Source organism: Chelonoidis abingdonii, chromosome 11 (genome assembly GCF_003597395.2).
Source record: "Chelonoidis abingdonii isolate Lonesome George chromosome 11, CheloAbing_2.0, whole genome shotgun sequence".
Classification (NCBI taxonomy): Eukaryota; Metazoa; Chordata; order Testudines; family Testudinidae; genus Chelonoidis; species Chelonoidis abingdonii.
The window spans coordinates 1,615,137-1,642,087 of NC_133779.1; the positions used below are offsets into that span (position 1 = coordinate 1,615,137).

The 26,951-nt window shown below is 56.9% G+C and overlaps 3 protein-coding genes across 4 annotated transcripts in view; all 3 read right to left on the bottom strand.

Annotated features, from left to right (window-relative positions):
- The window catches only part of LOC142047499 (cytochrome P450 2A13-like), an 8,561-nt gene extending 6,284 nt beyond the window's left edge, over nt 1-2,277 (bottom strand). The window contains exon 1 of the mRNA XM_075070717.1: nt 2,272-2,277. Coding sequence (XP_074926818.1) covers nt 2,272-2,277 — 6 coding nt within the window. The remainder of the gene's footprint in view (nt 1-2,271) is intronic.
- Nucleotides 2,278-4,597: 2,320 nt separating this feature from the next.
- Nucleotides 4,598-12,569, bottom strand: LOC116833879 (cytochrome P450 2G1-like). 2 transcript variants are annotated; one of them, XM_032795654.1, is made up of 9 exons: nt 12,390-12,569; nt 11,842-12,004; nt 10,916-11,065; nt 8,729-8,889; nt 8,170-8,346; nt 7,102-7,243; nt 6,288-6,475; nt 5,588-5,729; nt 4,598-4,779 (listed from the first exon to the last, which is right to left on the bottom strand). In XM_032795654.1, the coding sequence occupies exons 1-9, from the start codon at nt 12,567-12,569 to the stop codon at nt 4,598-4,600; spliced, it is 1,485 nt and encodes a 494-aa protein (XP_032651545.1). The 2 variants fall into 2 exon arrangements, with proteins under 2 accessions (XP_032651545.1, XP_032651546.1); XM_032795655.1 differs by lacking the exon at nt 11,842-12,004 and having other exon boundaries at nt 10,916-11,067; nt 12,382-12,569.
- Nucleotides 12,570-18,575: 6,006 nt separating this feature from the next.
- LOC116833872 (cytochrome P450 2G1-like) lies at nt 18,576-26,745 on the bottom strand. The gene is made up of 9 exons (XM_032795644.2): nt 26,473-26,745; nt 23,828-23,990; nt 23,165-23,314; nt 22,158-22,318; nt 21,756-21,932; nt 21,364-21,505; nt 20,602-20,789; nt 20,252-20,393; nt 18,576-19,589 (listed from the first exon to the last, which is right to left on the bottom strand). The coding sequence occupies exons 1-9, from the start codon at nt 26,743-26,745 to the stop codon at nt 19,408-19,410; spliced, it is 1,578 nt and encodes a 525-aa protein (XP_032651535.1). The 3' UTR covers nt 18,576-19,407.
- Nucleotides 26,746-26,951: the final 206 nt, after the last annotated feature.

The window sequence follows — 26,951 nt, forward strand, 5'->3', positions numbered from 1 at the left end:
CGTCTGACTGCAAAGTGGGGGTGCAGGACCCTGTGGCTTCCCCAGGACCCCGCTGGGGCAGACTCGCTGTGGGAAGCGCACGGAGGGACAGAGGATGCTGAATGCTCCAAGGAGAGACCCAGGAGGTGAAGACGTGTGAGCTTCTTGCCCTGGAGACAGTCTGCTCCATGGGAGAGGAGGCTCCCCAAAGTCCTGACTGGCTTTGTGGGGAGCAGTTCCAGAGCATCACCTGATGACTCCATGACAAGGAGTGGACAGGCCCTGCTGCTCACCAGCCCCTGTGAGCTCTAAAATCCTGGACAGACACTTGTCAAGCCCCAACTTCAAACTATTTTGGTTGTTTTCCCCCCTGTGCTCCAGAATCTCATCTCTCTGCAGCGTCCTGACCGGACCAGGCCAGAGCACGCCGCACCCCCAGGTACCACCGGGGATGTGAGACTCCGGGCTGGTCTGCACTAAAGCGAGGTCGACCCACCTGTGTCACTCTGGGTGTGAAAAATCCACCCCCCTATGAACATAGTTAAGCCAGCAGGGGTCCTGGTGTAGGCAGAACTCCTCCATCACCTAGCTACCACCTCTGGGGGTGGTGGATTAACCATGCCCAGGGGAGAACACTTCCAGGCAGCGCAGTTTTTCACCCAAGATGGGACTTGAACCCACAATCTCTGACTTAGAAAGCCATTGCCTCAAGTATTGCGGCTGCATCGCTTGGGGTTGCCAGGTGTGGCTGGCCATGTTCCTGGCGGTTTGACAGCATGACATGATCTCTAATTAATCTGTAATTCCTGGAGACTCCACCACAGTCCTGGAGGGCTGGCACCGGTGCAGCTGTTCAAGTGTAGACAAGCCCTTAGATGTCCCTCTGCTTTCCCCAGTGTGTCCTTTTCCTTCCCTGCCCCTTTTTCTCCACTTTCCACCCCTTTCCCTTTTCCCCTGGCTGAGAAGAATCTGGCTTCGCTGGCCAAGGCTGCATATTTCACAGCGTCGCTGGGAGCTGGCAGAAGTGTGCCAGGTCCCAGAGCTGGTTTTCTAGCCCTCAGGCTGCAGCTGCACTTTCGGCCTCTTACTTCTGGCCCCTTTTGCGTGGGTTTGTCTCATGTTGCTTCCTAGAAAACAGCAGCAATGCCCACTCCAGCCTGGCGCTGTCAAATTCCCTCATGCTCAGAGAGTCCCGGACAAAGGCGACTCTGTTACCATCTTCCATGCCCCGCCCCCCCAAAACAACCAAAGACCAAAGGTCAGGGTTAAAGATCGACCTTTTACACTCCGGAGGCTTTCGCTGGTTTTTTTTCTCTCTTCCGTGCAGCATTAATACAAAGTTTAAAGGCCTGTTAATGGCATGTGCCGTGGGGCTAGGCAGGGTGAGGTTCCCTACGTCTCAAACCCCAAACCTGCTTTAATCAACATTGACAGTGTCAGGGTCATCTTAGCACCTTTGACTCTCAGGGCTGATTGATTCCAGCTAAATGAATGCGAGACACCCTCCCACCCCCCATCTGTGTGTCCATCCTCCCAGCCCCTTTCTCACTCGCACACACCATCTTTCCCCCGGCACCCCATCCATGGTAGACACCTCTCGCCGGCGAACCACGCCCTCCCTTCCTCGCTGGAGCTGTGGGACCTCCCTCAGGCTGTAGCGGGGTCCATCCCTGGGACTCAGCAGAAGCGTTTTATTCCCACAGCAGCCAAGCAAATGGTTGGCACTGACCGGCGAAAGGAAGCAGTGGCCATCCTTGTGTGCCAGCCAAGCCCAAGCGACATCACCCCTCAGGGCACCTGTCACCAGGGCCAGCCTCCTTGGATCCAGCGCCTCCTGAGTCTGACCTTGGCACATTCAGCCGCCCTGTTCCATGCCGGGAGCTCCCTGCAGGGAGTCCACCTGGATGGGCCACTTGGTGAAGCTTCCACACCCCACCCCCAAGGGGTCCTGCACCCCAACTCTGCAGTCAGCCGTGACGTTCAGCCAGAGTGTAAAACAGAAGGTTTGTCAGTTTTCCTCCTCCATCCTTTGCCTCTTTGTTCTCCGATGCCTCCGGCTGGCCCCTGGCAGCGGATGGGCCCTGACCATCAGTTCCCAGGCTACAGAGTGTCCAGCTATTGTCTGGGTCCAGAGAGCCAGCCAGTAGTCAGACCTGCCCTCCAGGGGTCTCTGCAATGATCACACACCCTTCTCCTGCCACCTGTACTTGTGCTACACATAGGGGAAACTGAGGCACATACAATAGTCCTAGAGAACATTAAGGAAATTCCCACTTCATCCCAGCCACTGACCGACATGCCGTCATACGCCAGTGAGGACCTACCCACCCGCTAGGACCTTATGTGACTTTTGGACAGCCGCAAACAGCTGAATGCTTCTTTAATGCTGATCGACAAGCGGGATCGGTCTCTGGGCTGGAGGGACCCCAAGGATACCCAAGGTGCGACCTACACTGGCCTCAAACCCCCAGAGTTTTGGGTCAATTCACAAAACTCAAAGCCCACAAACAAAGCTCTTTCAAAGTCTTTGCTGGAAATCCAGCCCCTGATTAAATCAGCCCCCTTCTCCCTCGTCTCCATGATCTAGAATGACTTTTTGAATGTTTAAATTGCACGTCAAATCTCCCTTGAGTGATTGCTCCATGTAGTGGATAGCAGCTTACTACTGCTGCTGGTTGATGGGAGTTGCTCCTGGGGCTCCAAGCTATGCTGGGATGCGGAGAGGGAAACCCTGCTGGCCAAGGATGGTTGGCACTTTAATAAAAGGATAATCTGTATCACAGCAGCTCCTAGAGCCAAGCTCAGGGTCCCCGTTGGGCTGGGGAGCGAGAACAACTTTGAACTTGGCTTTGTTCGCACTATTGAATTAAACCAAATGCCTGAGCGGCGATCTCATGTTGTCTCAGGAACAGAAGGGGTCCTGCCGTGAAGAAACAACGAATAGCGACCAGAGCCATCCTGTGCCTTGTGGGACCCAGTCACATTGTGTCCTGAGCACAGCTTGGTTCCCTTTAATCTGCCGCTTGGTTCATTTGTTCCAACCGCCGGATCCTGGAGCTGCTGAGACCTGGGCGGGTTGGCACGGCTAGCAGACCAACCACCTCTTTCAGCCCAACAGCGGCCAGGTCTGAGCAGTTTGTTCGGCAGGAGAAGCACGGGCCTTGTCTCCACTGGATCAACTCGAGTTAATCAGGGTGAAAACGCTCGTGTACACATGGTGTAACCCATCCCTGTGCACTAGCTCCGCGTTTCTCAGGGAGCGCCCTTGCAAAGTGGATGAGGTTTTTTCAGATTGGAATCACTGGGGATTGGAAGTAACTTTACCAAGAACTGTTTCTGAGGGTAACTTCAAGAGAGCTCCACAATACCCCTCATTGCGCAGCCCTGGGTAGCTCTCGGAGCCGGTAGCCTGCCACCTTGCCTATAAAAAAGTTGTGAGCTTCTAAAGAGGAAAGTGAAGTAAACGCTCTCGGCACATGAGGCAGCGCTGCAAACAGAACACAAGTCTCCTGGTTAGTCACACAGGGGCTCGTTTATTTACATTAATTGCAAAATTAAGCTCCACAGAAGTCCCAGATAAAGAACAACCAATGGGCATAGGGGTGTCTGCATGGACAGTCATTGGGGATGGAAAGAAGCAATTGGACTTTCCTTTGCACCAGGGCGGATCAAAAGTTGCAGTGAAAATGATCCGTTTTTGAATTATTTGGGTAAACTTCCACTTAAAAATAATATTTATTCCTTTGTCATTGCTGCCTTCTCTCTTCCTGGCCCTGCCCTCCCGTCACTTGACTTTTTTTTAGGTGAAGAAAAGGAGAGAAAAGATCAAAGACTGACAGAGACACAAATGGAAAGAAAGAAAGTGAAAAATGACTGGCAAAAATATTGAAATGTCTCTCCTGATTTTAGGCAGGGGGTGGGGTGGGGAAGAAAGGTGGATCTGTTTCCAACCTTGAGCAATTGAAATTGCTCCAAATTTTCCAGCAAAACCATGTCCCCTACGTTGGCAGATTCCAGTCAACACTAGAAAGTTGCGCTCCTGAATGGCTACCATAAATCAAGTTAATATCCTGTGGCTCTGTCTCCTTCTGCTTTTAGGCCCACAGACCCTGCCTTCAAACCCCACAGAATAACCCACCCACGGGGCCATCACGGCCATGTCAGTCCAGCTCCCAAGGTGGTGGCTGGGGGACTCCAGCTGGATAAAAGTGGTGAGCCCGTGCTCATCATCAAACCCAGCCTCCCATCAGCCTACCCCACCCAGTCAATTCTTCACGGCTTGGAGACTTTACACTGCAGTTGGGTGTCTCGTTCTGCGCTCTAGCTCAACCACAAGATATGGGCTGGATGCAGGAACCACTGGGGGAGCTTTTCTAGCTTTCATATCTAGGAATCTAGCCTCAGTGAAACCCTCTAAAGACGAGCCCGGTTTTTGCGCTATGAAGAAAAGCCCTTTGAAGGCTGCTAAGCTGAACTGATCTGAACTCCTGGCAGAGATCTGCCCATTGCTGAAGATGAACTAACGCAGGGTGCAGCAATTTTCCATCTAGCTCCTAAAAGGCTCGGCAACTGGTCGCTATCCTCCCCTGCGGCCTCTCTACTTGGTAGCTGACGTTCTTCAGCGAGGGACCAGGCACATCTCGTACGTGGGGGGCACGTTCCCAAACCCGCTCACTTTTGGGCTGATGTCGATGTCCTTCGGGGGCAGGAGGGGTTTCAGCGAGAAGCTCTGCAGGATGGTGGTGAAGTACAGGAAGAGCTCCATGCGGGCCATGGCCTCGCCCAGGCACACCCGCTTCCCTGGAAATACATGGAATGGAACTTAGTGCTCTTCACCCCAGCATGCCAAGTCAGTGTCATTGCAGGTGGGGAAACTGAGGCACAGAGAAGGGGGAAAGGGATTTGTCCAAGGGCAGTGGCACAGCTGGAAATAGAACCCATTAATCCTGACTCCCAGCCCTTCCCCCTGCTCTAACCACCAGACACCACTCCCCTTCCAGAGCTGGGACAGAACCCAGGAGTCCTGACTCCCAGCCCCCCGCCCCCATATCTAACCACCAGCCCCCACTCCCCTCCCAGAGCTGGGGACAGAACCCAGGAATCCTGACTCCCAGCCCTGCCCCCTGCTCTAGCCACCAGACCCCACTCCCCTTCCAGAGCTGGGACAGAACCCAGGAGTCCTGACTCCCAGCCCCCCGCCCCCATATCTAACCACCAGCCCCCACTCCCCTCCCAGAGCTGGGGACAGAACCCAGGAATCCTGACTCCCAGCCCTGCCCCCTGCTCTAGCCACCAGACCCCACTCCCCTTCCAGAGCTGGGACAGAACCCAGGAGTCCTGGCTCCCAGAGTCTAACCAGCAGACCTCACACCTTGACGAGTTGGAAATAGATCCTAGGTCTCCTGAATGTTATGGACTGGCCCACACAGCTATTCCTGGGCCGTGGACAGCGATATTAGGTCAGACGGTGGTGGAACTGTAGCTGCGTTAGGGCTGGTCAGTGGGAGAGGGCCTGTAAGGAAGCCCCGGGCTGCTCTTCAGCCCAGCCTGGGACGACCAGCTCGAGAGCAGGGGGCGAGCGTTAAAGGACACGAGGCAGGTTCTGTACCTGAGGAGAACGGCACGAAGGCATCGTTCTTCTTAAAGCGGCCGTTCTCGTCCAGGAAGTGCCCCGGGTTGAATTCTTCTGGGTGGCTGAAGTATTTCGTGTCCCGTAGGACAGAACCCAGTAAGGGGAACACGTTGGTGCCCTGGGGAAATGGAGAAGAGAGAAGTAAGAATTAAATACACCTGTATCTCTTCCAACCTCAACCTCCACCCATCCATAGGAGAGCCCCCCAGAGTGCTCATTACAGCCGCTATTCCGGGGACCACAACGGGGCACATTGTTTTATCTGTGTAAACAGGACATAAAGACAGTCTGGGATTCCCCCGACCCTGGTGTCCTGAGTCTCTGTAATCGCCGCAGCGATGTGTGTGTGAGAGGTGGGATACATGCCCACGCCTCCTTTGGCAAGACTGGAGGGTTCTGTGAAATCTTGACCCACAGCTGACCGTTGGAGCAGTCGGCCCCTTCCTCCAGACTACGGCTGTTTAGTCTCGGTTTGGGCAGATCGTTTATTCCTGTGACGCCGTTCTTGGGGGAAGTTTGTGTGGCCAGAAAAGGGAACAGATGTTTGCAGCCACTGTCACTTTCTAGTCCCTATGAACATCTAGGGCGGTTCGGACAACCGGGGCTCACCCCCAAACCACCTTTCTCGGGAGGTTTCGTGATTTCAAACCTGCTCGTTTGCCCCCCGGCCCCGCACCTTGGGGAGGGTGTACCCCCGGAACTGGGTGTCCCGGATCACCGTGTGCGGCACCCCCATGGGCACGATATCCGTCACCCTCTGGATCTCATGGATCACCGCATCTGTGTAGGGCATCTTCATCCGGTCCTCGCTGGCGGGGATGCGGTTGCGGCCGATGATGTGGTCGATTTCCTGGTGCACCTTTTCTGTGGAGAGGCAGGCAGAGCTCTGCGGGAACCGCGCGGGCACCACAGCCCCCAGGCCACGTGGGAGAGGGGCACCACCAATCCCGCTGTGTGCCGGGGCTGAGCTGCGGAAGGGCCTGCTGCCACGGGGGGCTTCTAGTGGAGCTGGCCACTGGAGCAATTCATAGTTTAGAGAAAGAACCGGGCACGGGGGGGAAGCGGCCACCAGTTGCCACCAGTGGGATTTCTGGGGCAGCACAGGGCAGCCTTGCAGATTTCAGTGGGGCTAGCAGGGTGCGAGTCAGGGGGGTGTATTTGGGGCAGCATCAGATGACCCTAGCAGCCAGTCCTTTAGCAGAGGCAGTTTTTAGAGAAGAGATCCAGGTTCAGTTCTACACAGAGAGAACTCACCAATGTCCTCATTAGACGCACATTAGTGGGTCTGAAAGCCACTGCCCTCTGCAGGGTGGGAATGAACTGCCTAACTATGCGCCATAGCCCCTACACTGCAGTTAATGGAGATTCTCCTTATCAAGTGATAGGGGCCTGGACAGAAGGATCTGGGTTCCATCCCTGCAGCCAATCACAAAAGCTCTAGGTGGCTCATGGAAACTCACATCCCACTCACTAAACGATCCAGCCTTTACCTTCGACTTCCGGGTACTTCATGAGGAAGAGGAACCCGTATCTCAGGGTGGAGCTGACGGTCTCTGTGCCGGCGAAGAACAAGTTGAGCGTGGTGAGCACCAAGTTCTTGGTGTTGAACTCACTGTTGGGGTTTTTCTTTTCCTGGGGGAGACAGACATGGGAAAGAGCAGTGGGTGACATCCCTGGATAAAGGAAGGTGTCGCTGCAGGCACAACCTGCACGCTGCCTCCTGACATGAACACCTCGGCAGACAAGGAGCAGGGGAGGGCCGGCAAGTCTGTGGAAAGCTTCCCGGGGCTCGGCAGAGAGCAGGCCGGGCACACTGGGTCAGCACAGAGCCGTAGCTCACTTTTAGAGATCTCAGAGTGCTGTACGAAGGCGGTAAGCGTCATTAGCTCCATTCTACACATGGGGAAACTGAGGCACAGATTTACTCAAGGAAGAGCCGGGAATTGAACGTTGGTATCCTGAGTGCTATCTGCTAGGGAACACTGCCCAGCAGTTATGGTATCAAAGCAGCACCTCCAGCAGGGCCCCACTGCTTGGGGTGCTGCAGACACAGCGCGAGAGAGGCTCCCTGCCCCTCAGAGCTCAGTCGACTCGCCAGAGGAAGGAGCAGCAGCCTCAGACAACAGCTGGGTCTGCTGAGGCCCATGGAGAGGCAGGGACTCACCCAGGGAGCCTGTGGCTGAGCTGGGATTTGAACCCAGGTCTCCTGAGTCTCTGTCCAGGGCCGTAACCACAAGCTGCCTGTATTATTGGCAGTATTTATTATTATCTGCCTTACTGCAGCACCAAGGAACCCAAATCATGGAGCAGGCCTCCACTGTGCCAGGTGCTGTACGTCCTTATTGCTGTTAGGTGGATTATTGTAGCACTGCCCCAATCCCGGATCAGGACATCATGGTGTCAGGTGCTGTACGTCCTTATTGCCATTAGGTGGCTTACGGTAGCACCACGCCAGTCCTGGACAGGTTGCCAGATGCTGAACGAACACAGACCAAAGAGGAAGCTCCTGCCCCAAGACCTCCCAAGCTGGACGGTTTGCAAGCCCTGCCAGCCGGTACCTTTTCCATCTGGATGAGGAAGCAGTCAATGAAATCCCGCGGGGCACTGGTGTCGAGCGAGGCCTGGTTGATCTTCACCCGCTCAGCAATGAAGGCCTTGAGGTCCTCGATGAGGTGGTAGATGCGGTGGTGGCGCCCGGGCAGGTACTGCATGATGCAGGAGTACATGTCGTAGAGCTGCAGGGGGGCAGACGCCGGGTTCACCAATCACCCCAGAGCTGGCTGCAGCCAGGCCCCTCCTCAGCAGAACCAGCTGGGGAGGGAGCACATACCCGCCCCCCCAGACCATTTCCTGCCTTGCCTCAACTTCCCAACACAGATCATGTCTGGAACCAGGCCTCCCTCCCCGCCAGGCTTGTCCCCGAACACCCCCGGGGCCTTTCAAGGGACAATGCATCCACTGCGGCTTTCCGACAGTTTCAGGGATTGTCTGACTTCCTGTATAACTAAGACCAAACCAACTCCCCCACGTAGCCCGTGACGACGTCTTTTCGAAAGGCCACCAGCCCATCCGAGGTACGTCCTTGGTCACGGGTGGGAATTCTTTGCCCTGCGGTACCTGGGCCCAGGGAGTGCTCATCTCTACAAAGCTTTCATTGATCATGCGCAGCAGGGACAGGAACGTCTTGTCCTCGTAGTCGAAGCGGCTCCCGAAGACGACGGCGCTGATGACGTTGGAGACCGTGCGGCTCAGGAAGAAGATCGGGTCAAAGGGCAAACCTGACATGGACAGAAGAGGAAGCGGTGGACATTCCCCCACCACGGTCGTCTACTGCGATTGACCTGCCCACTTGCTGTGACTCTGCCCCTTCTTGGGGTGGAGGCAGCAAGGTTTAGAGTGGAAATTCACACCTCTTAGAGCAATCGTTTCAGGCTCTCTGCAAACTCAGGCAGAAATCACAGCATTGTTTATAGCTGGGTTACATTTTCAAGCCTCTAGAAACTTTAATATTATATGTATTGTGATGGGACAAGGCCAGATGGCTACAGTAAAGTACTGAGGAACAGGTATGTTAGCCCCAGGCTAAACAAATCCCTAGTACCATGGTAACCAAATGGCAGTTGCTCCAGGTTAATCAAGGCACCTGGGGCCAATTAAGATCTTTCTAGAAGGCAGTGGAGATAGCTACATTGATTAGAACACCTGCAGCCAATCAAGGCAGGCTAATCAGGCACCTGGTTTAAAAAGGAGCTCACTCCCCAGTCATGGTGATAAGGAGAAACCAGAGCAGACGAAGAGCCCAGTTGTTGTGAGACTGGAGCAAGAGGCACAGAGTTAGCTGCAGAGTGAGACCGTCGAGTAGTGCCATGAGCAGGCTTGTGTGCTGGAGACTTAACGTAAGTACAGAGTTATCAAGAACCAAGAGAAAAGTCCTGTCGTTGCAGGATGCAAGAAGCATGTTTGATGACCGCCATGGGGAAGTAGCCCAGGGAGTGAAGACTGTTCTGCAGACTGTTACATGCGCAGACATATACGACAGCTGACAACACTCACTAGGCCTGGCGAAACGCGGACTAGAGGCGGGCTGTGTTCTGTCCCCAACAACCTCCAACAACTCCTATCGAGACACAGGAGGAGCTGACCGCCTACGACTTGTTCCCACAAGAAGAAAGATCATTGATGAGGCCAGAATCGGCCAATAAGGCGCTAGACTCCCCCACCATAGGATAAGCATGCGATTTGTCACATGTGTGTATTATATTATATAAGTATATACGTAGTATATATATAAACACACACACCCTGAGATTCTGATTCCACAGGACACCCAGCAGTGGGGGTGTGGGATGCCCCTTAAATTCTAGCAAAAGCATTATCCCAATTGATTAGCAAGTCTTCCGATCCTCATAGAAATGGAGACACAAAGTGGGGGGGTAAGCGACACAGAAACAAGGGACAGAGGCAGGAGTAGAAGCCTTGTATTCCAGGCTCCCAGACCCATGTTCAGGCCACTAGGCAGCACTGCCCCTTGGCTACCTCCTGATTTGCTGGGCTCAGTTCATCAAATGCAGCTAACTCGCGCTACGGCCCAGCTGTGGAGGAGTGAGACTGTCCGCGCTCTGAGGTGGCAGGATTGCGCGTTGATCATGGGGCCTAGCACGGGGCGGGGTCTCGTGGGACAGGCGCGGGCTGGGGGAATGAGTGCTGGGATCTAGCCCCACCTATTTCATAATCGAAAGGTATTTATATGGGCCCCTGTCTTATCCTAGCATCTGATCACCTCGCCCTCTTCAAGCTGCAACAGTCACAATGCCGCCTGCCCCAAAGCAGAGCTCTGTGTCTGCAGAAGCTGGGTCAGTAAAAGAATGGCACCACCCCCACCTTGTCTCACTAACCTCATCTCCCCCCTGACAAGGTACTTCTATCAAACCCTTTTTACAACAGGGGAAACCGAGGCACAGCATCTCATCCAAGGTCACCTGGGAAGGCTGCGGCAGAGCCGGGAATTGCACCTGGGCTGCTCACAGCTCAGGATCCCACCCTCACCACTTGGCCATGCTCTCTCTGCCGCTTCCATATGATTGGATGAGTCCCTTCCTCTCGCTCTGTGCCTCGGTTTCCCCTTCTGTAAAATGGGGAGAATCCTGCCCACGGGAGGGTGAATACCTGGGAGATGCTCGGTTGCCATGGCAACATCAGCCCTATCAATACCTAGATTAGGAGAAAGGGTGGCTGATAAAGCGGCTGTAAAGCCGCGCCCTGGCCCTGGCCTCGGGTGCTCCAGGGCGGGGGAGGGACGCAAACCTCTGGTTTTCCTGAACTCCTCCAGCAGGTACTGGGCCTCCTCCTGGATCCGCTCCTCGATGGATCGCTTCCCCATGCCGAAGTTCCGCAGCGTGGTGAGGGAGAACCGGCGCAGCTGCCGCCACCGCTCCCCGTTGGCCAAAGCCACCCCTGGGAACAGCAGAAGAGAGCCGTGGGAGTCAGCCCTGGGGATGCCCCAATGAGCCCCCCACCTTGCTGCCCCGTGGCACTGTGCCCCCGCGTGGTACTGACTGCCAGGGGAGAGCACCCTCTGCCGAGCCCCCCCATCCCGCTCCTCGCGGCACTGTGCCCCCTCTCGCCCCATGGGGCTGGCACTGACTGGGGAGAGCACCCTCTGCCAAGCCCCCTATCCCGCCCCCTGTGGCACTGTGCCCCTGCGTGGTACTGACTGCCAGGGGAGAGCACCCTCTGCCAAGCCCCCCATCCCGCCCCCTGTGGCACTGTGCCCCTGCGTGGTACTGACTGCCAGGGGAGAGCACCCTCTGCCAAGCCCCCCATCCCGCCCCCTGTGGCACTGTGCCCCTGCGTGGTACTGACTGCCAGGGGAGAGCACCCTCTGCCAAGCCCCCCATCCTGCTCCCTGTGGCACTGTGCCCCTGCGTGGTACTGACTGCCAGGGGAAAGCACCCCACTGAACCCCCCACCCCACTCCCCACAGCACTGTGCCCCCTCGCGGTACTGACTGCCAGGGGACAGAGCCCCCTGTCAAGCCCCCCCTTGCTCCACACAGCACTGTGCCCCCTTGCGCCCCCGTGGGGCTAGCCCTGCCTGCCGGGGAGAGCGCCCCCTGCTAATTCACCGACACGGCTCCCTGCAGCGTGTGTAATGTCTCCCATCCGACCGCTGAGCCCCGTATCAGCAGCCCCCCCCGGTGCACACGTGCTAAGCCTGACTCTGCCGCTCACCGAAGCCCTTGAAATTCCGGTCGATGGACGCCAGCTCCCCTCTGCCGCTGAACTCCTCGGCGTGATCCACCAGGGCTTCCTTCACCGCCTCGTGCCCGCACAGCACCACCACCCGCCGCGGGCCCAGGTACACCGTGAACACCGGGCCGTACTTATCCCGCAGCTGCAACAGAAATCAGAGCAGAGAGGCCGTGCGAGTATGTCCGGGTGCGCGGGCTGGGGCACCCTCAGGGCGGCACAGGTGAGGGGCCAGATCCTGAGCCGGCGTAACCGACGCACTCCACTGCAGTCAAGAGAGCGAGGCTGGTTCAGTGCATTCCGTGGCACGGCTCCGGCTGTGCCCCCGTTTAGACCAGATCCCCATGGGACCTCAATTCTTGAGGGCCACTTACACCACAAACCTGCCGTGCAAGACCCCTCTGCTGTGACGTGCTGGAGGAGCGCAGATTAGTGGGTGTCCCTTTGCCTATCCCCCATGGTGACCGAGATCAGCTGCACATCCCACCCCGCCAGGGCCCTACGCTGAGGCTCCCTGGGGCGTGACTTACCGCCATGAACGACTTGAAAGTCTCATCGGTCTTCAGCTGCAGCAGGTTGCCGAGGAAGGGCAGAGGGGTCGGCCCTGGGGGCAGCTTCCCTCCCTTATGCATTTTCTTCCACACCGAAAGGAGAAGCAGGCAGGAGAGGCAGAGAGCCAGGAATATGGTCACAGCTCCCCCGAGCTCCATGGTGGACACAGCCGGTGAATGGCCAAGAGCCAGTGCCAGCTCGGCTGTTATATGCAGGCTGGTCGGTAAGGGGAGACGGTGCCATTCTTGGCATCCTGAAACTCTACCAGGTAAACAGGGTTTGGTTTCAGAGGTGCCAGGGCACTAATCGGCTTGGGAGATTCCAGGCTGTCACGGATGGAGGGTATTAGGCTCCCGTGAGAATCTCTCTTGTGCTTTTCACACCCTCGGCTGTAATGCATGGGGCAGAGTGTCAAAAGGACAGCAGGGGGTGTGTTTGTACAGCCCCAAGCACGGGCCGGGGCAGGGGCAGCTTGGCCTAGTGGCCAGCCCGCAGCCTGTGCTGGGGTCTGTTCTGGGCTCTATGGCCTGGCATTTTGCAGCCCTGTAGCCCTGGCTTTTGCACAGCTGTGAATGACTCCAGGCCCGGTGGCATTAGGCCAAATGACGCCCACTGGGGATCTGACCCGGGACAGGCTGAATACAGTGGCCCAACCAAAAGCTGTAGTTTAATAATCGGACTCACAGCGTCTTTATTTACTGCTCTATTCTCTGCCGCCTTGCTAAGTCCCACATCAGCCTGGGTCCCTCCTGGCCCCATTCGCCCTGGATCGTCCCTGTTCGGAGAGAGCCACCATAGAACCACAGAATCTCAGAGTTGGAAGGGGCCTCAGGAGGTATCTAGTCCAACCCCCTGCTCAGAGCAGGACCAACTCCAACTAAACCATCCCAGCCAGGCCTGGGTCAAGCCTGACTTTAAAAACCTCTAAGGAAGGAGGTTCCACCACCTCCCTAGGGAACCCATTCCAGTGCTTCACCACCCTCCTAGGGAAGTAGTGTTTCCTAATATCCAACTTAAACTTCCCCACTGCAACTTGAGACCATTGCTCCTTGTTCTGTCATCTGCCACCACTGAGAACAGTCTAGATCCATCCTCTTTGGAACCCCTTTCAGGTAGTTGAAAGCAGCTATCAAATCCCCCCTCACTCTTCTCTTCTGCAAACTAAACAATCTCCAGTTCCCTCAGCCTCTCCTCATAAGTCATGTGCCCCAGCCCCCTAATCATTTTTATTGCCCTCTGCTGGACTCTCTCCAGTTTCTCCACATCCTGCTTGTCGTGTGGGGCCCCAAACTGGACACAGTCTCCAGATGAGGCCTCACCAGTGCCGAATCGAGGGGAATGATCACGTCCCAGTGATGTTGTCCAGGTGCCCAGCGGAGGGCTCGGGATCAGCCTGGATGCCCAGGGGGTTTATACCTCGGAGGTGGCACCAGAGGCCCAGCACAAGGCCAGAGCTGAGCACGTGTTGGTCCCTGGGCTGCAGCAGGAGCAAGGTGGTAGGTAGGCTGGGCACTGGCCTCTGCCCAGGGTGGGAATTTCCCCCCCGTGGGATTATGTAAAAGGAGATCAAGTTCAGGACTTGCATAACCATGAATGTGCCAATTCTCTCCTCACCCCTGCGGTGAGCTCCCCTCTTAACCCCTGCCTGTTTACCCATTAAACACTCGATGCAGCTATGTGAACCTCCGTGAACCGGAGCTTGGCTGGACCTGCCCGGGAGCTGGTTTGCTGACCGGCTGAGCAATGTCTGGGCTGCTGACATTCCACCTCCCCAGTGTTTGCCTTCCCCTCTCAAGTGTGGGGCAGCACCGAAGGACTCTAGCAAGATCTCATAAACACATTCTTCAGAAACGCTCCCGCATTCCTTGCATGGCTGTGCCCTGGCCCCACACTTGAGAGGATTCAATAATAACCAGCAGGGCCCCACAGGGAGACAGCGAGAGGCCCCGTCGTGCCGGACGCCCCCCAGACCCCAACCGAGATGGGGGCCCTGTCGCGCCGTGTGCTGCAGAAACCCCGGCCGAGATGGGGGCCCTGTCGCGCCGGGTGCCGCCCAGACCCCGGCCGAGATGGGGGCCCTGTCGCGCACCGGGTGCTGTCAGAACCTGGCAGATGGCATGGCCTGTCGGCCGCCAGGTGCCGCCCAGACCCCGGCCAGATGGGGGCCCTGGTCCTGCTGGGTGCTGTAGAAACCCGGCGTAATCAGGGCCCCGTCGCGCCAGGCGCCCCAGACATCAGTAAGAACAGACCTTGTCTCCCAAGAGGTCACCCTCTAAATCAAGGTGGGCCAACTATGGCCTGGAGGCCACGTCGCCCGCAGCCCCTTGAGATCCCACAGGGCCGCTGAGGCCCGGCCTTCCCCTCTGTTCCCCTCTGGGCGGGGGGTCGCCACATCCTGCAGGCAGCGTGCCAGCAGGCTGGGCTCCAAGCTGGGGTGCGGCTGCCAGATATGGGTTCTCTGAGCCGCATGGTAAAGGGGCTGGGGGGGGGGCCTGGGTAAGGGCGAGGGGTCCCACGGCAAGCAAGGACAGGAGCAGGGCCGCTGTCAGCGGCCAGAGGTTTTGAGGGCAGTCTAGGAACAGGGAAATGGGGGGTTGGGTAAGCTAGAAGTCCCGCGGGGCAAAGGCTTGTACGGGGTGTGGGATATGGGGGTGGGCAGTCAGGGGACAGCTCGGCAGGGCATGAATAGGGGGGGGTCCCGGGGGTGGTTAGGGGTGGGGGATCCAGGAGGGGGCAGCAGGGGACAGCGAGCAGGGGCGTGATAGGGGTGAGGTCCCGGGGTGGTTAGGGGTGGGGGGTCCCAGAGGGGCAGTCTGGGATAGCGCAGCAGGTGGCGTTGGAATAGGGTGGGTCCTGGGGGTGGTAGGGGCGGGGGGTACAGGAGGGGCAGTCAGGACAGCGAAGGGGTGTGATAGGGTGGAGTCCGGGGGTGCCTTAGGGTGGGGGGGTCCCAGGAGGGGCAGTCTGGGATAGCGAGCAGGGCTGGATTAGGGAGTGGGTCCCTGGGTGGTTAGGGTGGGGGGGGTCCCGTGAGGGCACGTCAGCGACACGAGCAGGGTCGTGGAGGTGGGCCCGGGAGTGGTTAGAGATGGGGGAATCCCAGGAGGGGGCAGTCATGGGACAGACGAGCAGGGTGTTTGGATTAGGGGTGGGTGCCGGGGTGTTGCGTGGGGGATCCGTAGGGGGCAGTCAGGGACAGCGAGCAGGGTGTGGATAGGGTGGGATCTGGGGTGGTTGGGGCGGGGGGTCCCAGGAGGGGCAGGTTCATGGACGAAGCGAGCAGGGGCGTTGGATAGGGAGTGGCGCCCTGGGGTGTGGGGGGGATTAGGAGGGGGATGTAGGGACAGGAGCAGGGCGTGGATAGGGGGTGATCCCGGGGTGTAGGGCGGGGGGTCCCAGATGGGGCGTCAGCAGCGGCAGCGAGCGGGGGGATTGGATAGGGGGTGGGGTGCCAGGGGTTGTGGGTGGGATCCAGGGGGGGCGTCAGTGGGACAGCGAGCAGGGGGTGGATAGGGGTGGGTACTGGGGGTGTAGGGTGGGGTGGTCCCAGGGGGGCAGTCAGGGAAGCGGCAGGGCGTTGATAGGGGTGAGGATCCCGGCCTGGTTAGGGGTGGGGGTCCCAGGAGGGGCAGTCTGGGGGATAGACCGAGGCGGGTTGATAGGGGTGGGGTCCTGGGGGTGGTTAGGGGCAGGGTTGGTCCAAGAGGGGGCAGTCAGGGACAGCGAGAGGGCGTTGGATAGGGGTGGGGTCTGGGGTGTAGGGTGGGGTCCCCAGGAGGGGGCAGTCAGCTGGAACACGCAGCAGGCACGTTGGATTAGGGGGGTGGTCCGGGGGTGGTTAGAGTGGGGTCCCAGAGGGGCAGTCATAGGGACCAGCGACGCAGGGGTGTTGGAGAGGGTGGGGTGCCGGGGTGGTTGGTGGGGGGACCCAGGGGGGATCAGGGGACGCGAGCAGGGTGTTGGATAGGGGGGGGTCTCCGGGGTGGTTAGGCGTGGGGGGGTCCCAAGAAAGGGAAAGTCAGGGGACAGCGAGCAGGGGCGTTGGAATAGGGGTGGGGTCCGGGGCTGGTTGGGGTGGAGATCCCAGGAGGGGCAGTTCAGGACAGCAAGCCAGGGCTGTGATAGGGGGTGGGGTGCGGGTGGTAGTGGGGGGTCCCAGGAGGGGGCTCAGGGACAGTGAGCAGGGCATGATAGGGAGTGGCGTCCCGGGGTGTGGGGTGGGGGGATCCAGGAGGGGAATGTCAGGGACGCGAGCTGGCGGCGTTGGATAGGGGGTGGAGTCCCGGCGGTGGTTAGGGGCGGGGGGTCCCCAAGAGGGGCAGTCAGGGGACAGCGAGCAGGGGCATGATAGGGGGTGGTGGTCCCGGGGTATTGGTTGGTGGGGGATCCCAGGAGGGGCAGTAGGGACAGCAAGCAGGGCATTGATAGGGAAGTGGGGTCCTGGGTGGTTAGATGCGGGGGTCCAGGAGGGGGCATGTCATGGGACAGCGAAGCAGGGGTGTTGGATGGGGGTGGGGTGCCGGGGTGGTTGGGTGGGGGGTCCGGAGGGCGGAGTCAGGGACAGCGAGCAGGGGCGTTGGATAGGGGATGGGTCCCGGGTGTGGTAGTGGAGGGGTCCAGGAGGGGCAGCAGCGGAAGGGAGCAGGGGCGTTGGATAGGGGGTGGGGTCCAGGGGTGGTGGGGAGGGGGATCCCAGGAGGGGGCAGTCAGGGGACAAGGAGCAGGGGGTGGATGGGTTGGGGGCTCTGAGAGGGGAAGTCAGGGGGCAGAAAGTGGGAGGGGGTGGATGGGGGCGGGGGCCAGGCTGTTTGGGGAGGCTCAGCCTTCCCTACCCAGTCTGCCAGACAGTTTTGCAAACCTGATATGACCCTCAGGCCTGAAAGTTTGCTCCCCCGCCCCCGCCCCCGCTCCCGCTCTAAAGACCCAGGATGGAGTCATTATCCTGATTTTACAGGTGGGGGTCCTGGGGCCCGGGAAGATGAACTAACTCTCCCAAGGTCACCCGGGGAGTCCCTGGCAGAGCCTGGGAATTGCTTGTCCCAGTCCAGCACCTTAAACCCCCTCTTCAAGGCAGCAGGGGAAAATGATTTGTTCACGCCCAGAGCCTGGGAAACCTGCCACTCCCGAAGATCCTGCTTTGCGGAGCGGCCACGCTGCCATGAGGCTCCGTTGGCTCTTTAAATGTGTTTCCCACCCACCCTTCTCGAGAGGCTGGAAAATTCCACCTGCCGGATCCCACCATGACCCTGGACTGAGGGAGGAAGGCAGGGCCCAGTTGCATAACGAGTCTCGAAGCTGCTGTTTGCCTAGCACAGGGCAGCCAGGGTCACCAGAGCATCTGCCCAAAGCCGGTCTGGCCCCAGAATAGAAAAGTAAGTAACCCGAGAAAAGATAAACAGAAGCCACTGAAGTCTTGGATTAGCTTTGTGTAAACGAACCCAAGGTCTGAGGCTAAAAGACAAATACTGCAGGTGATTAAATCAACACCTATTGTTTCATGGACAAAGGGAGAAGTTTATAAGGTATTTGGGTGTTGCAGCAATTCCTGAATCCCTTTTGACAATGAGACTCCCCTGGAGCTGTTAGATGTTGCAACACCTAAAACCCTTTAAAAACCTGGGCCGCGGGGTCTTGTTTGGTCACTACCAACAATCCGAAAACCCGCGCCAGCCAGTCCAGCGAGATAGACGGGCCTGTATGGGGGGAGAGAGAGGTGTGGGGTAAGGGCATGGACAGATAGATCCATGCATCCCTCCATCCCCATATCTAGCTGTCCACCGCTTGGGAGATAACAAGGCAGGGGTGTGAACAAGCAAGCACACAAACCAATGCACGAAGTGCTCTCGGAAGCTTCTTTTGCAACCACCTCATGTTTTTAGGGTCTTTAATAAGCTGGATGCTGAAGCAGTTACAAGCAAACCCCGAATGAATACAAACTAAGGAAGCGCAGGGTCAGCTTTCCTTCCCCGGGGGACGCAGGAAGCATCACCGTCATTACAAGCCCAGCACATTTTCAGGAGAACATCCAGTAACGGCTGAGAGCCTCGTCACAGGGACGTCTCATTGAGTCCCGCCAGGAGCGTCTGCCTCAGCAGACGTCAAGTGGAAATGGCGTTAAAATCTCAAGCCGGGGGCACACAATGGGGTTCCCTGCTTTCCAGCCCCAGAGCACGACAATGCAGCTGCCTCCCTGAGCCGACCCGGGTCCGGGAGCAGGTTAATGGGTTTGGGTTACGTCAGCTGCTAATCACCCCTGGAGCTGTTCCGACAGCCCAGGTGTTCCAGCCAGGCCTGCTTGAAAGGCTTCCGTGGAGACACAGCAGCGCTGAGCAGGGGGCTCCCTTTGGCGGATTTCATCCCCCTGCCCGAGAGGCCTCGCTGGGTGGAGGGAAGAATTTGTCCTTCCACCTCGCGCTGTCTGCACCAGGGCGTAGGCTGGTATCGCGATGTCACTCCTGTGTGTGGATTGCGCAGCCCGGTCTGTGTTCCCACGAGATCCCTGCTCCTGGGTTGAAGGAGATCCCAGCCCCGGCTTTCATTCTCACTCACATAACTCCAAGCAATGCAGTTACATCAGTGCCAGCTGGGCCCCTGAAGATCCCCCCCTTCCCATTGTACAAGGGCCTTCAACCGGTGTGAGGGCCCTGATCCCACCACACTGCTCCCAGCCCCAGGTGCAGAGGGCAGATCTGGGACACAGCCAGAGAGCACTGTGCTGTGGTTATTCTCTGCCCCCCGGGGCCCACGGGGGCAGGACAGGGACAGGGCTGTTCTGTGTTCCCCCAGCGTGAGTTAGAGCAGCCCCGAGGCTGCTGTAACTGACACCAGGGCCACACAGAGTCCATAATAGGTAACAGGAGTTTAAAGTTACTTTAAACCAAGCGCAGGGAGGGGGGAACTGAGAAGCAGGCCTGATATGCTGCTCATGCCCGTGGCATCTGTGGTTTCTCAGCCAGACTGGGGCCCCTCCCTGGGCCTCGTCTCCTTCTGTCTCCGTCAGCGAGGGACCACGCAGAGCTGGTAGAAGGGGGGGATTTTGGCAAAGCCGTTCTCCAGTGGCTTGGTGTCGATGTCCTCCGGGGCCATCAGGGGCTTCAGCGTGAAGCGCTGCAGGATGGTGGTGAAGAAGAGGAAGAGCTCCATGCGGGCCAGCGCCTCGCCCAGGCAGATCCTCTTCCCTACGAGAGACAAGAGGGAGGGCACCGGGGTGGGGAGTGAGCCACGCGCCTGCCGCATGGATGCGCTGGGGTGGGCAGGCGGGGAGAGGCCGGCTTATGCTGGGAGCAGCAGTGCGGATTGTCAGCCGCCCAGTGCTCACACGGACGGGATTCCTAGTGCGAGGAAGGAATGTGGAGGGGAGGTCGAGCTTTGCAATCATTATTCTGATTCCACAGTGTTTGGTGCATGGAGAGAGAGAGTGTGTGCAGGGAATAGATAGATACAGGGGTGTATGGGGATGGATAGATAGATAGACAGATAGATACAGGGGGTGTGTGGGGATAGATAGATATGGGGGTGTGTGCGGATAGATAGATAGATAGATACAGGGGTGTGTAGGGATAGATAGATAGATAGATACAGGGTGTGTGTCGGGATAGATAGATAGATACAGGGGTGTGTGGGGATAGATAGATAGATACGGGGGTGTGTAGGGATAGATAGATAGATAGATACAGGGGGCTGTGGGGATAGATAGAGCAGTGTGGATTAGGGGTGCTGTGCGGTGTGTCGGGGGACGGACGAGCAGACAGCCAGGCCGAGGAGTGAGGATTAGCGGCACTGCAGCGTGTCTGGGGACGGATGGACAGACAGATGGAGGAGTCCGGATGAGGCAGCTCACCTGAAGAAAAGGGTACGAAGGCGTCGTTTTTCCGGAACTGCCCCATCTCCTCCAGGAAGTTCCTGGGGTTGAAGCTTTCGGGGGTTTTGAACTTGCTGGGGTCGCGCAGGACAGTGCTGAGTATGGGGTAGATCTCGGTGCCCTGGGAGCAGAGCGTCAGGTGGTCAGAACGAGACGAGCTGGGTGGGAGCCGTCCCCCCCGGGCATGTCCTCCCCTCTCTGCCCCCACGCTGGGATTACGCAGGAACAGAGCAGCTCAGTGGGCAGGTCTCGGGTAACTGCCAATGGGGTCAGCTGCCGAGAATCGGACCCAGACTCCCCCCTGCGCCCCCCGCCCACTCGCCCCTCACCTGGGGGATGGTGTAGCCTCTGAACTGGGTGTCCCGGGTCACAATGTGGGGCACGTCCATGGGGATCAGGTCGCTGAACCGCTGGATCTCGTGGATCACGGCATCGGTGTAGGGCATCTGGCTCCGGTCCTCGATGGCCGGGACGCGGCTCTGGCCAATCACCTGGTCGATCTCCTCATGCATCTTCCCTGCCACCGCCACAGACAGAGCTTACCCCCGGCCCGGCGGCTCCTGGGAGCTGCTCAGGAGTGAGGAGAGCGGGGACCCCCAAGGCCTAGAGGGAAGAGCCCTGGACTGGACATGGAAGACCCAGATTCTCTTTCCGGCTCTGCCGCTGACCTCAGGCTCCGTGCCTCAGTTTCCCCATAATGATACTGATCTCCAGCTGCAAATCAGTCTGACTCGGGTCAGCAAGCGCTCAGGACCTGGGTCCTCGGACCCTGCTGGGGGTGGGGTCAGAGCCCCAGCCCTTTGTAACTCTGGTCCAAGCCCTGGCATTGTGCAGAGCGGACGCAGCCCAAAGCCACAGACCCACAGCAGGATCTCCGGGTTAGCACGGCTGGGAGACCTGCATCCAGCAAACCCAGGAAGAGGCTCAAACCCGGGCTTGGAAACACCAAGCCCACAAGCCAAAGTCCCACCAATCTGGGCTTAGTGCTCAGTGGAGACATGCCCTAACTATGGTGCATGGGCCTTTTGCAAACTTCTCCCGGGGTTTGACTCATGCAATTCAGCGACTGCTTATGAATGTTCCTTAGTTACCTAGGACCTCTGGGTGTTTCATCAGGAGCAGGAACCCGTATCTCAGGGTGGAGCTAACGGTCTCCGTGCCAGCGAAGAACAAGTTGAGCGTGGTGAGCTCCAAGTTCTTGATGTTAAATTCACTGGAAGGGTTTTGCTTTTCCTTGGAGAAAATCAACATAGGCTGAAACCTCAGCATGGGGATTTCCACAGCCATAGGAGAGCTGGTCTTAAAAGTACAGATTTGCACAATGATTCCTGTCTGAACTCTGCAAAATCACTTTGCTGCTGTTTTGGGGTGGGGGGATCCTGGTATTTGTTATGGGTGAAAATTGCATGACTCGTGGGGCCCCTAGCGCTGTGTTTGCTCGAAGATCATCTGAGCCATTCACTCAGCTCCCAGAGCACCGTACCTTTTCCATTTGGATCAGGAAGCAGTCGATAAAATCCCGGGGGGAATTGACATCCAGCGTTGCTTGGTTCTGCTTCACTCTCCTCTCAATAAATTTCCTCATGTCTTCCAGTATGTAGTAGATTTTCATGTGAGGGCCGGGGAAGTATTTGAGGAAACTCGCATACATGTCGTAGAACTGGAAAGAGAAGAGACACGCAGAGCACGGGTTTTGGTGCATCCCCAGAGCCAGACTATCAGTCACGCCAGGGTGAATCTGGAGTCACGCCGGGGTGAATCTGGAGTACCTTCACTGAAGTCTTTCAAATTACTCTTCATTTGCTCTGGTGGCCCAGAACACAGTTATCTGCAGTAACCCACATGCAATGAAAATACCGACCGTTTCATTTCTAGCAGGACATACCTGTGACCACGGGGTGCTGATCTCCCTAAAGCTTTTGTTCATCATCTGCAGCAAGGACAGGAATTCTTTGTCTTCATAGTCAAAGCGGTCGCCAAACACGATGGAGCAGATGATGTTGGAGACAGCCCGGCTCAAGAAGAAGGTCGGGTCAAAAGGTTCCGCTGGCGCAGGAGGGGAGAGAAGGGAGAAGGGGTCGTGCGGTCATTGGGGAAAGAGGAGCAGCCAACATGAAGGGAGTTTAGGAGCGGACTCGGATGCTTCATAACAGTTCAAACAGGAATCATTCCGGGGACTTCTCGGGCCAGTGTTATGCCCGAGGTCAGACTGAATCTTTGGAGTGGTTCCTCCTCCCCTTGGAATCTGTGACTCCACACAGAAACGCCACGGGGGGTACAGAGGTGTCCCGTATGCTACACAACCTTTCAATCCAGATCTATCTGCCCGAGTCGTTCCAGCCCTTCACTGCTACGATGCCATGGGGTGAGCGATCTCGAGAGGTCACCTACTCCTGCCCCCTCTGCCGACTAACCCTAGGCCAGCCCTAGAAGGGTTTGTCCCACCTGTTCTTAAAAACCTGCAGTGGCGGGGACCCCACACCCTCCTCTCACCTGTCCCAGGGCTTCGCTCCCCTGCGGGTGAGAAAGTTTTCCTCAATATCTAACCTAGATCTCCCTGGCTGCAGATTAAGCCCATGACGTCTTCTTCAACCTTCAGTGGACACGGAGAACAGCAGATCCCTGTCCTTTGGTAACAGCCCTTCCTGGCTGTTCTCAGGTCCCCCCCAGTCGTCTTTGCTCCAGACTAACTGTGCCCGGTGGTTGGTTTTTTAACCTCACTCTGCGCGTGGATGAAAGTCAAAGCGGGTGAGGTTCATCCCTGTGCAGAGAGGCAGCCAGCAGCCCTGCCACCGGGTAAATCCTCAAACTGGGGCTTGAGCGGGACTTGGGTCGTGCCTGGGCTGGAGCCGATCCCCAGGGGGCGGTGGGGGCACCACTCCGCTGAGTCACCTTTTGTTTCTCGAAAGGCTTCCAGCAGGAACTGAGCCTCCTCCTGGATCCGCTCCTCAATGCTTTTCTTCCCCATGCCGAAGTTCCGCAGGACGGTCAGGGAGAACCTGCGCAGCTGCCGCCACCGCTCCCCGTTGGCAAAAACCACCCCTGGAGGGAGACGAGGGGTTTCAGCCCAGGAAGACGAACGGCCATTGAAATGAGCCAAGTGCCATGGTGCGGGCCAAGGGGGAGGGTGGCAAAGAGAAGGTCCCAGCTCTGATCCAGTGATGCAAAAATGCACCAAGCCAGCTCTTCTGTGGGGTGCAATCGGGCTGGGGGGGGTGGGGGTTGCATTGGCTGGTTGGTGCAAAGCTTGCAGCGAATCTGGGCACACAATGATGTGATAGGACCATATGTGTTTAAAAGGAAACCATCTCCTCCCCCACCCCCGTGAAACATACAAACTTCACGCTCAGGAAGCGGGAACACTTTAGCATGGGGGGTCTTTGTTCTCCTGATCCCCCAGAAGTCCTACAACCCATCAGCTTGGGGATCATGTCAGCAAATGCTGGAAGTGGGCCAGCTCCGGAGCTGGCATCATTCCACTATCTCGATTTGACCCAGCCAGGGATCTGCCCCTGTAAGTCTGGGGAGGTTCATTGCATCTCGCCGGCTCCTCACCAAAGCCGTGAAAGTTCTTCTCGACAGTCGGCATGTGGGCTCTGCCGCTGAACTCCTCGGCCTGGTCCACCAGTGCCTCCTTCACTGCCTCGTGCCCACACAGCACCACGATAGGCTTGGACCCGAAATAGACAGTGAACACTGGGCCATACTTCGCACTCAGCTGTACGGGAAAGGTGATCAGAGTGGAGTGGGAAATGGGAACCAGTTCCACGGAAAATGTCAAAAAAACAAAAAACAACCGAAAATTCCTCCCCACCCCTAGCCCTCTCCCCCAAAATACCCTGCCAAAGCCAGAAACCATTTAGGCTGAAAACAGAAACATTTTTGGCTTGAAATGGAATATTTTTTGGCCAAAACCTGAAAAAAGTTTGCCCTGAAAACTGCCGAAAATGGAAAAATTCTTGACAAAAATTGACAAACTAAATATATATATTGGGCCAAATCCTTCTGGAAACCAAAATATTTTTAATTTTCAGCTGAAATTATTTGTTTTCCTTCCCCCACCCCTGTGTTCCTGCCCCCCACTCCGGCAACGTTCATGCAGAGCCGACCTTTCCACAAACAATTAAACTTGGTTGAAAACTCAACTTTCTGTTGGGAAATCTTGCCACAAAAATCTTTTTATTCCCCACCCCATGATTATCCTTTATGACCTGTATTGCAAACCCCGTCTCCTGGACCAGGACCCCGCCACGCCAGGCGCTGCACGAACACACTCGGTGCTATTCTTAGCAGTGAAAAGAGACGTCCATTGGCACAGGCCTGGTGCTTGATTTGGTGGCTGCTGAAGCCTCAGAAACACATACTGGGGCAACACAGCAGTTGATCAGCAGAGATCTGTTCCCCGCACCTCTGGCGGGCCAGGTGCAATTTGAGAAATGGAACCGTCTCCGTTTCATTCAGTGCATGTGGGACTGAACCCCCGAGGGGCCGAGACACAACTGATCTGAATGCAGAGTGTGTTCACATTGAAGAGACAGACATAGCTGTGGGGATTTACGTAGAAAGACACAGAGACAGCGCATGGTATCTATGGTGGCTGGTATGTAACTAGGCAGAGAGAGGGCTAGGGAGTGGTTAGCTAGTTAACTAGCTAGTGCAGGGGTCAGCAGCCTTTCAGCAGTGCTGTGCCAAGTCTTCATTTATTCACTCTAAGTTAAGGTTTCCTGTGCCAGTCATACATCTTAACGTTTTTGGAAGGTCTCTTTCTATAAGTCTATAATATAGAACTAAACTATTGTTGTGTGTAAAGTAAAAAAGGCTTTTAAAATGTTTAAGGAGCTTCATTTAAAATTAAATTAAAATGCAGAGTACTCTGGACCGGTGGCCAGGACCCAGGCAGTGTGAGTGCCACTGAAATCAGCTCTCGTGCTGCCTTCAGCACCTGTGCCATAGGTTGCCTCCCCCTGAGCTAGAGGGTGTGCCTGGGGATAGATACATAGATAGACGGACAGACAGACAGACGGGGTGTATGGGGATTAAATAGATAGATAGACACGGAGGTGGACAGAGTTAGATGGCAGGGTGTCCGGGGATGGGTAGATGCAGAGATGGGGTGTCTGGGGCTGGGTAGACGCACAGAAGAAGTGTCTGGGGATGGGTAGCTGGGGTGTCTGGGGCTGGGTTGACATAGAGACGGGGTGTCTGGGGCTGGGTAGGTGCAGAGATGGGGTGTAGACAGGTATATAGGGATAGACAGACAGATGGGGTGTATGGGGATTAAATAGATAGACATTGGGTTGGACAGAGTTAGATGGCAGGGTGTCTGGGGCTGGGTAGACGCAGAGATGGGTTGTCTGGGGATGGGTAGACGCAGAAAAGCAGGGTCTGGGGATGGGTAGACACAGAGATGGGGTGTAGACAGGTATATATAGAGATAGACAGACATGGGGTGTATGGGGATTAAATAGATAGACATTGCGTTGGACAGAGTTAGATGGCAGGGTGTCTGGGGCTGGGTAGACGCAGAGATGGGTTGTCTGGGGATGAGTAGACGCAGAGAAGGGGGGTCTGGGGATGGGTAGACACAGAGATGGGGTATAGACAGGTATGTATAGGGATAAACAGATGGGGTGTCTGGGGCTGGGTAGACGCAGAGATGGGGTGTAGACAGGTATATATAGAGATAGACAGACATGGGGTGTATGGGGATTAAATAGATAGACATTGCGTTGGACAGAGTTAGATGGCAGGGTGTCTGGGGCTGGGTAGACGCAGAGATGGGTTGTCTGGGGATGAGTAGACGCAGAGAAGGGGGGTCTGGGGCTGGGTAGACGCAGAGATGGGGTATAGACAGGTATGTATAGGGATAAACAGACAGATGGGGTGTCTGGGGCTGGGTAGACGCAGAGAAGGGGTGTCTGGGGCTGGGTAGATGCAGAGAAGGGGTGTCTGGGGATGGGTAGACACAGAGACGGCGTGTAGACAGGTATGTATAGGGATAGACAGACAGACAGATGGGGTGTCTGGGGCTGGGTAGACGCAGAGATGGGGTGTCTGGGGCTGGGTAGACGCAGAGAAGGAGTGTAGACAGGTGTATATATAGGGATAGACAGACAGACTTTCAAATGAGATGGTCTCCCCAAGAGCTGGCTCCTGAGCCAGTCGCTGCGAGTGGCTTGCAGCGGCTCTCGGTAACTCACCTTCTCCAGTGATTTCAGGGTTTCTCCCACCTTCATCTGCAGGAAGTTCCCGATCAGCGGGAGGGGAGTGGGCCCAGGGGGCAGGTTCTTGTAGCGCGACTGCTTTCTCCAGGCGGAGATGACGAGGAGGCAGGACACATAGATGCCCAGGAATATGGTGATGGCTCCAGCCAGCTCCATGGTGCGTGGAGTCACTTCCCCAGTGCGGTTCACCAGCCTGGAAAGCCCTCGCATATATCTACTCCTGGTCGGGTTTGGCCCTGCCTCCTGCATTGCATAACAGCCCTAGGCAAACACTTCTCTAAGCCACCAGTCACGTGTCCACTAATTATCTCCTTGTTTGTCAACATTGTGAAAGCCTCTGGTGCTCAGGAGGCGTGTGAGGCCAGATCTCCCCAGCTTCGCCATAACCCACCAGCGACTTCTTTGTGTCTCTTGTTCCGCCCTGCACGAAAAGCGAGTTGAGGCGGGCCAGGAGG

Coding starts and splice junctions, on each gene's coding strand:
- LOC116833879 (XM_032795654.1), bottom strand. CDS start 12,569: ATGGAGCTCGGGGGAGCTGTGACCATATTCCTGGCTCTCTGCCTCTCC. Junction 12,005..12,389: donor CTTTCAAGTCGTTCATGGCG/GTAAGTCACGCC, acceptor TTTCTGTTGCAG/CTGCGGGATAAGTACGGCCC. Junction 4,780..5,587: donor CTTCGTGCCGTTCTCCTCAG/GTACAGAACCTG, acceptor ATGTATTTCCAG/GGAAGCGGGTGTGCCTGGGC.
- LOC116833872 (XM_032795644.2), bottom strand. CDS start 26,745: ATGCAGGAGGCAGGGCCAAACCCGACCAGGAGTAGATATATGCGAGGG. Junction 22,319..23,164: donor AGCCTTTCGAGAAACAAAAG/GTGACTCAGCGG, acceptor CTCCTGCGCCAG/CGGAACCTTTTGACCCGACC. Junction 19,590..20,251: donor CTTCGTACCCTTTTCTTCAG/GTGAGCTGCCTC, acceptor TGTCTCTCGTAG/GGAAGAGGATCTGCCTGGGC.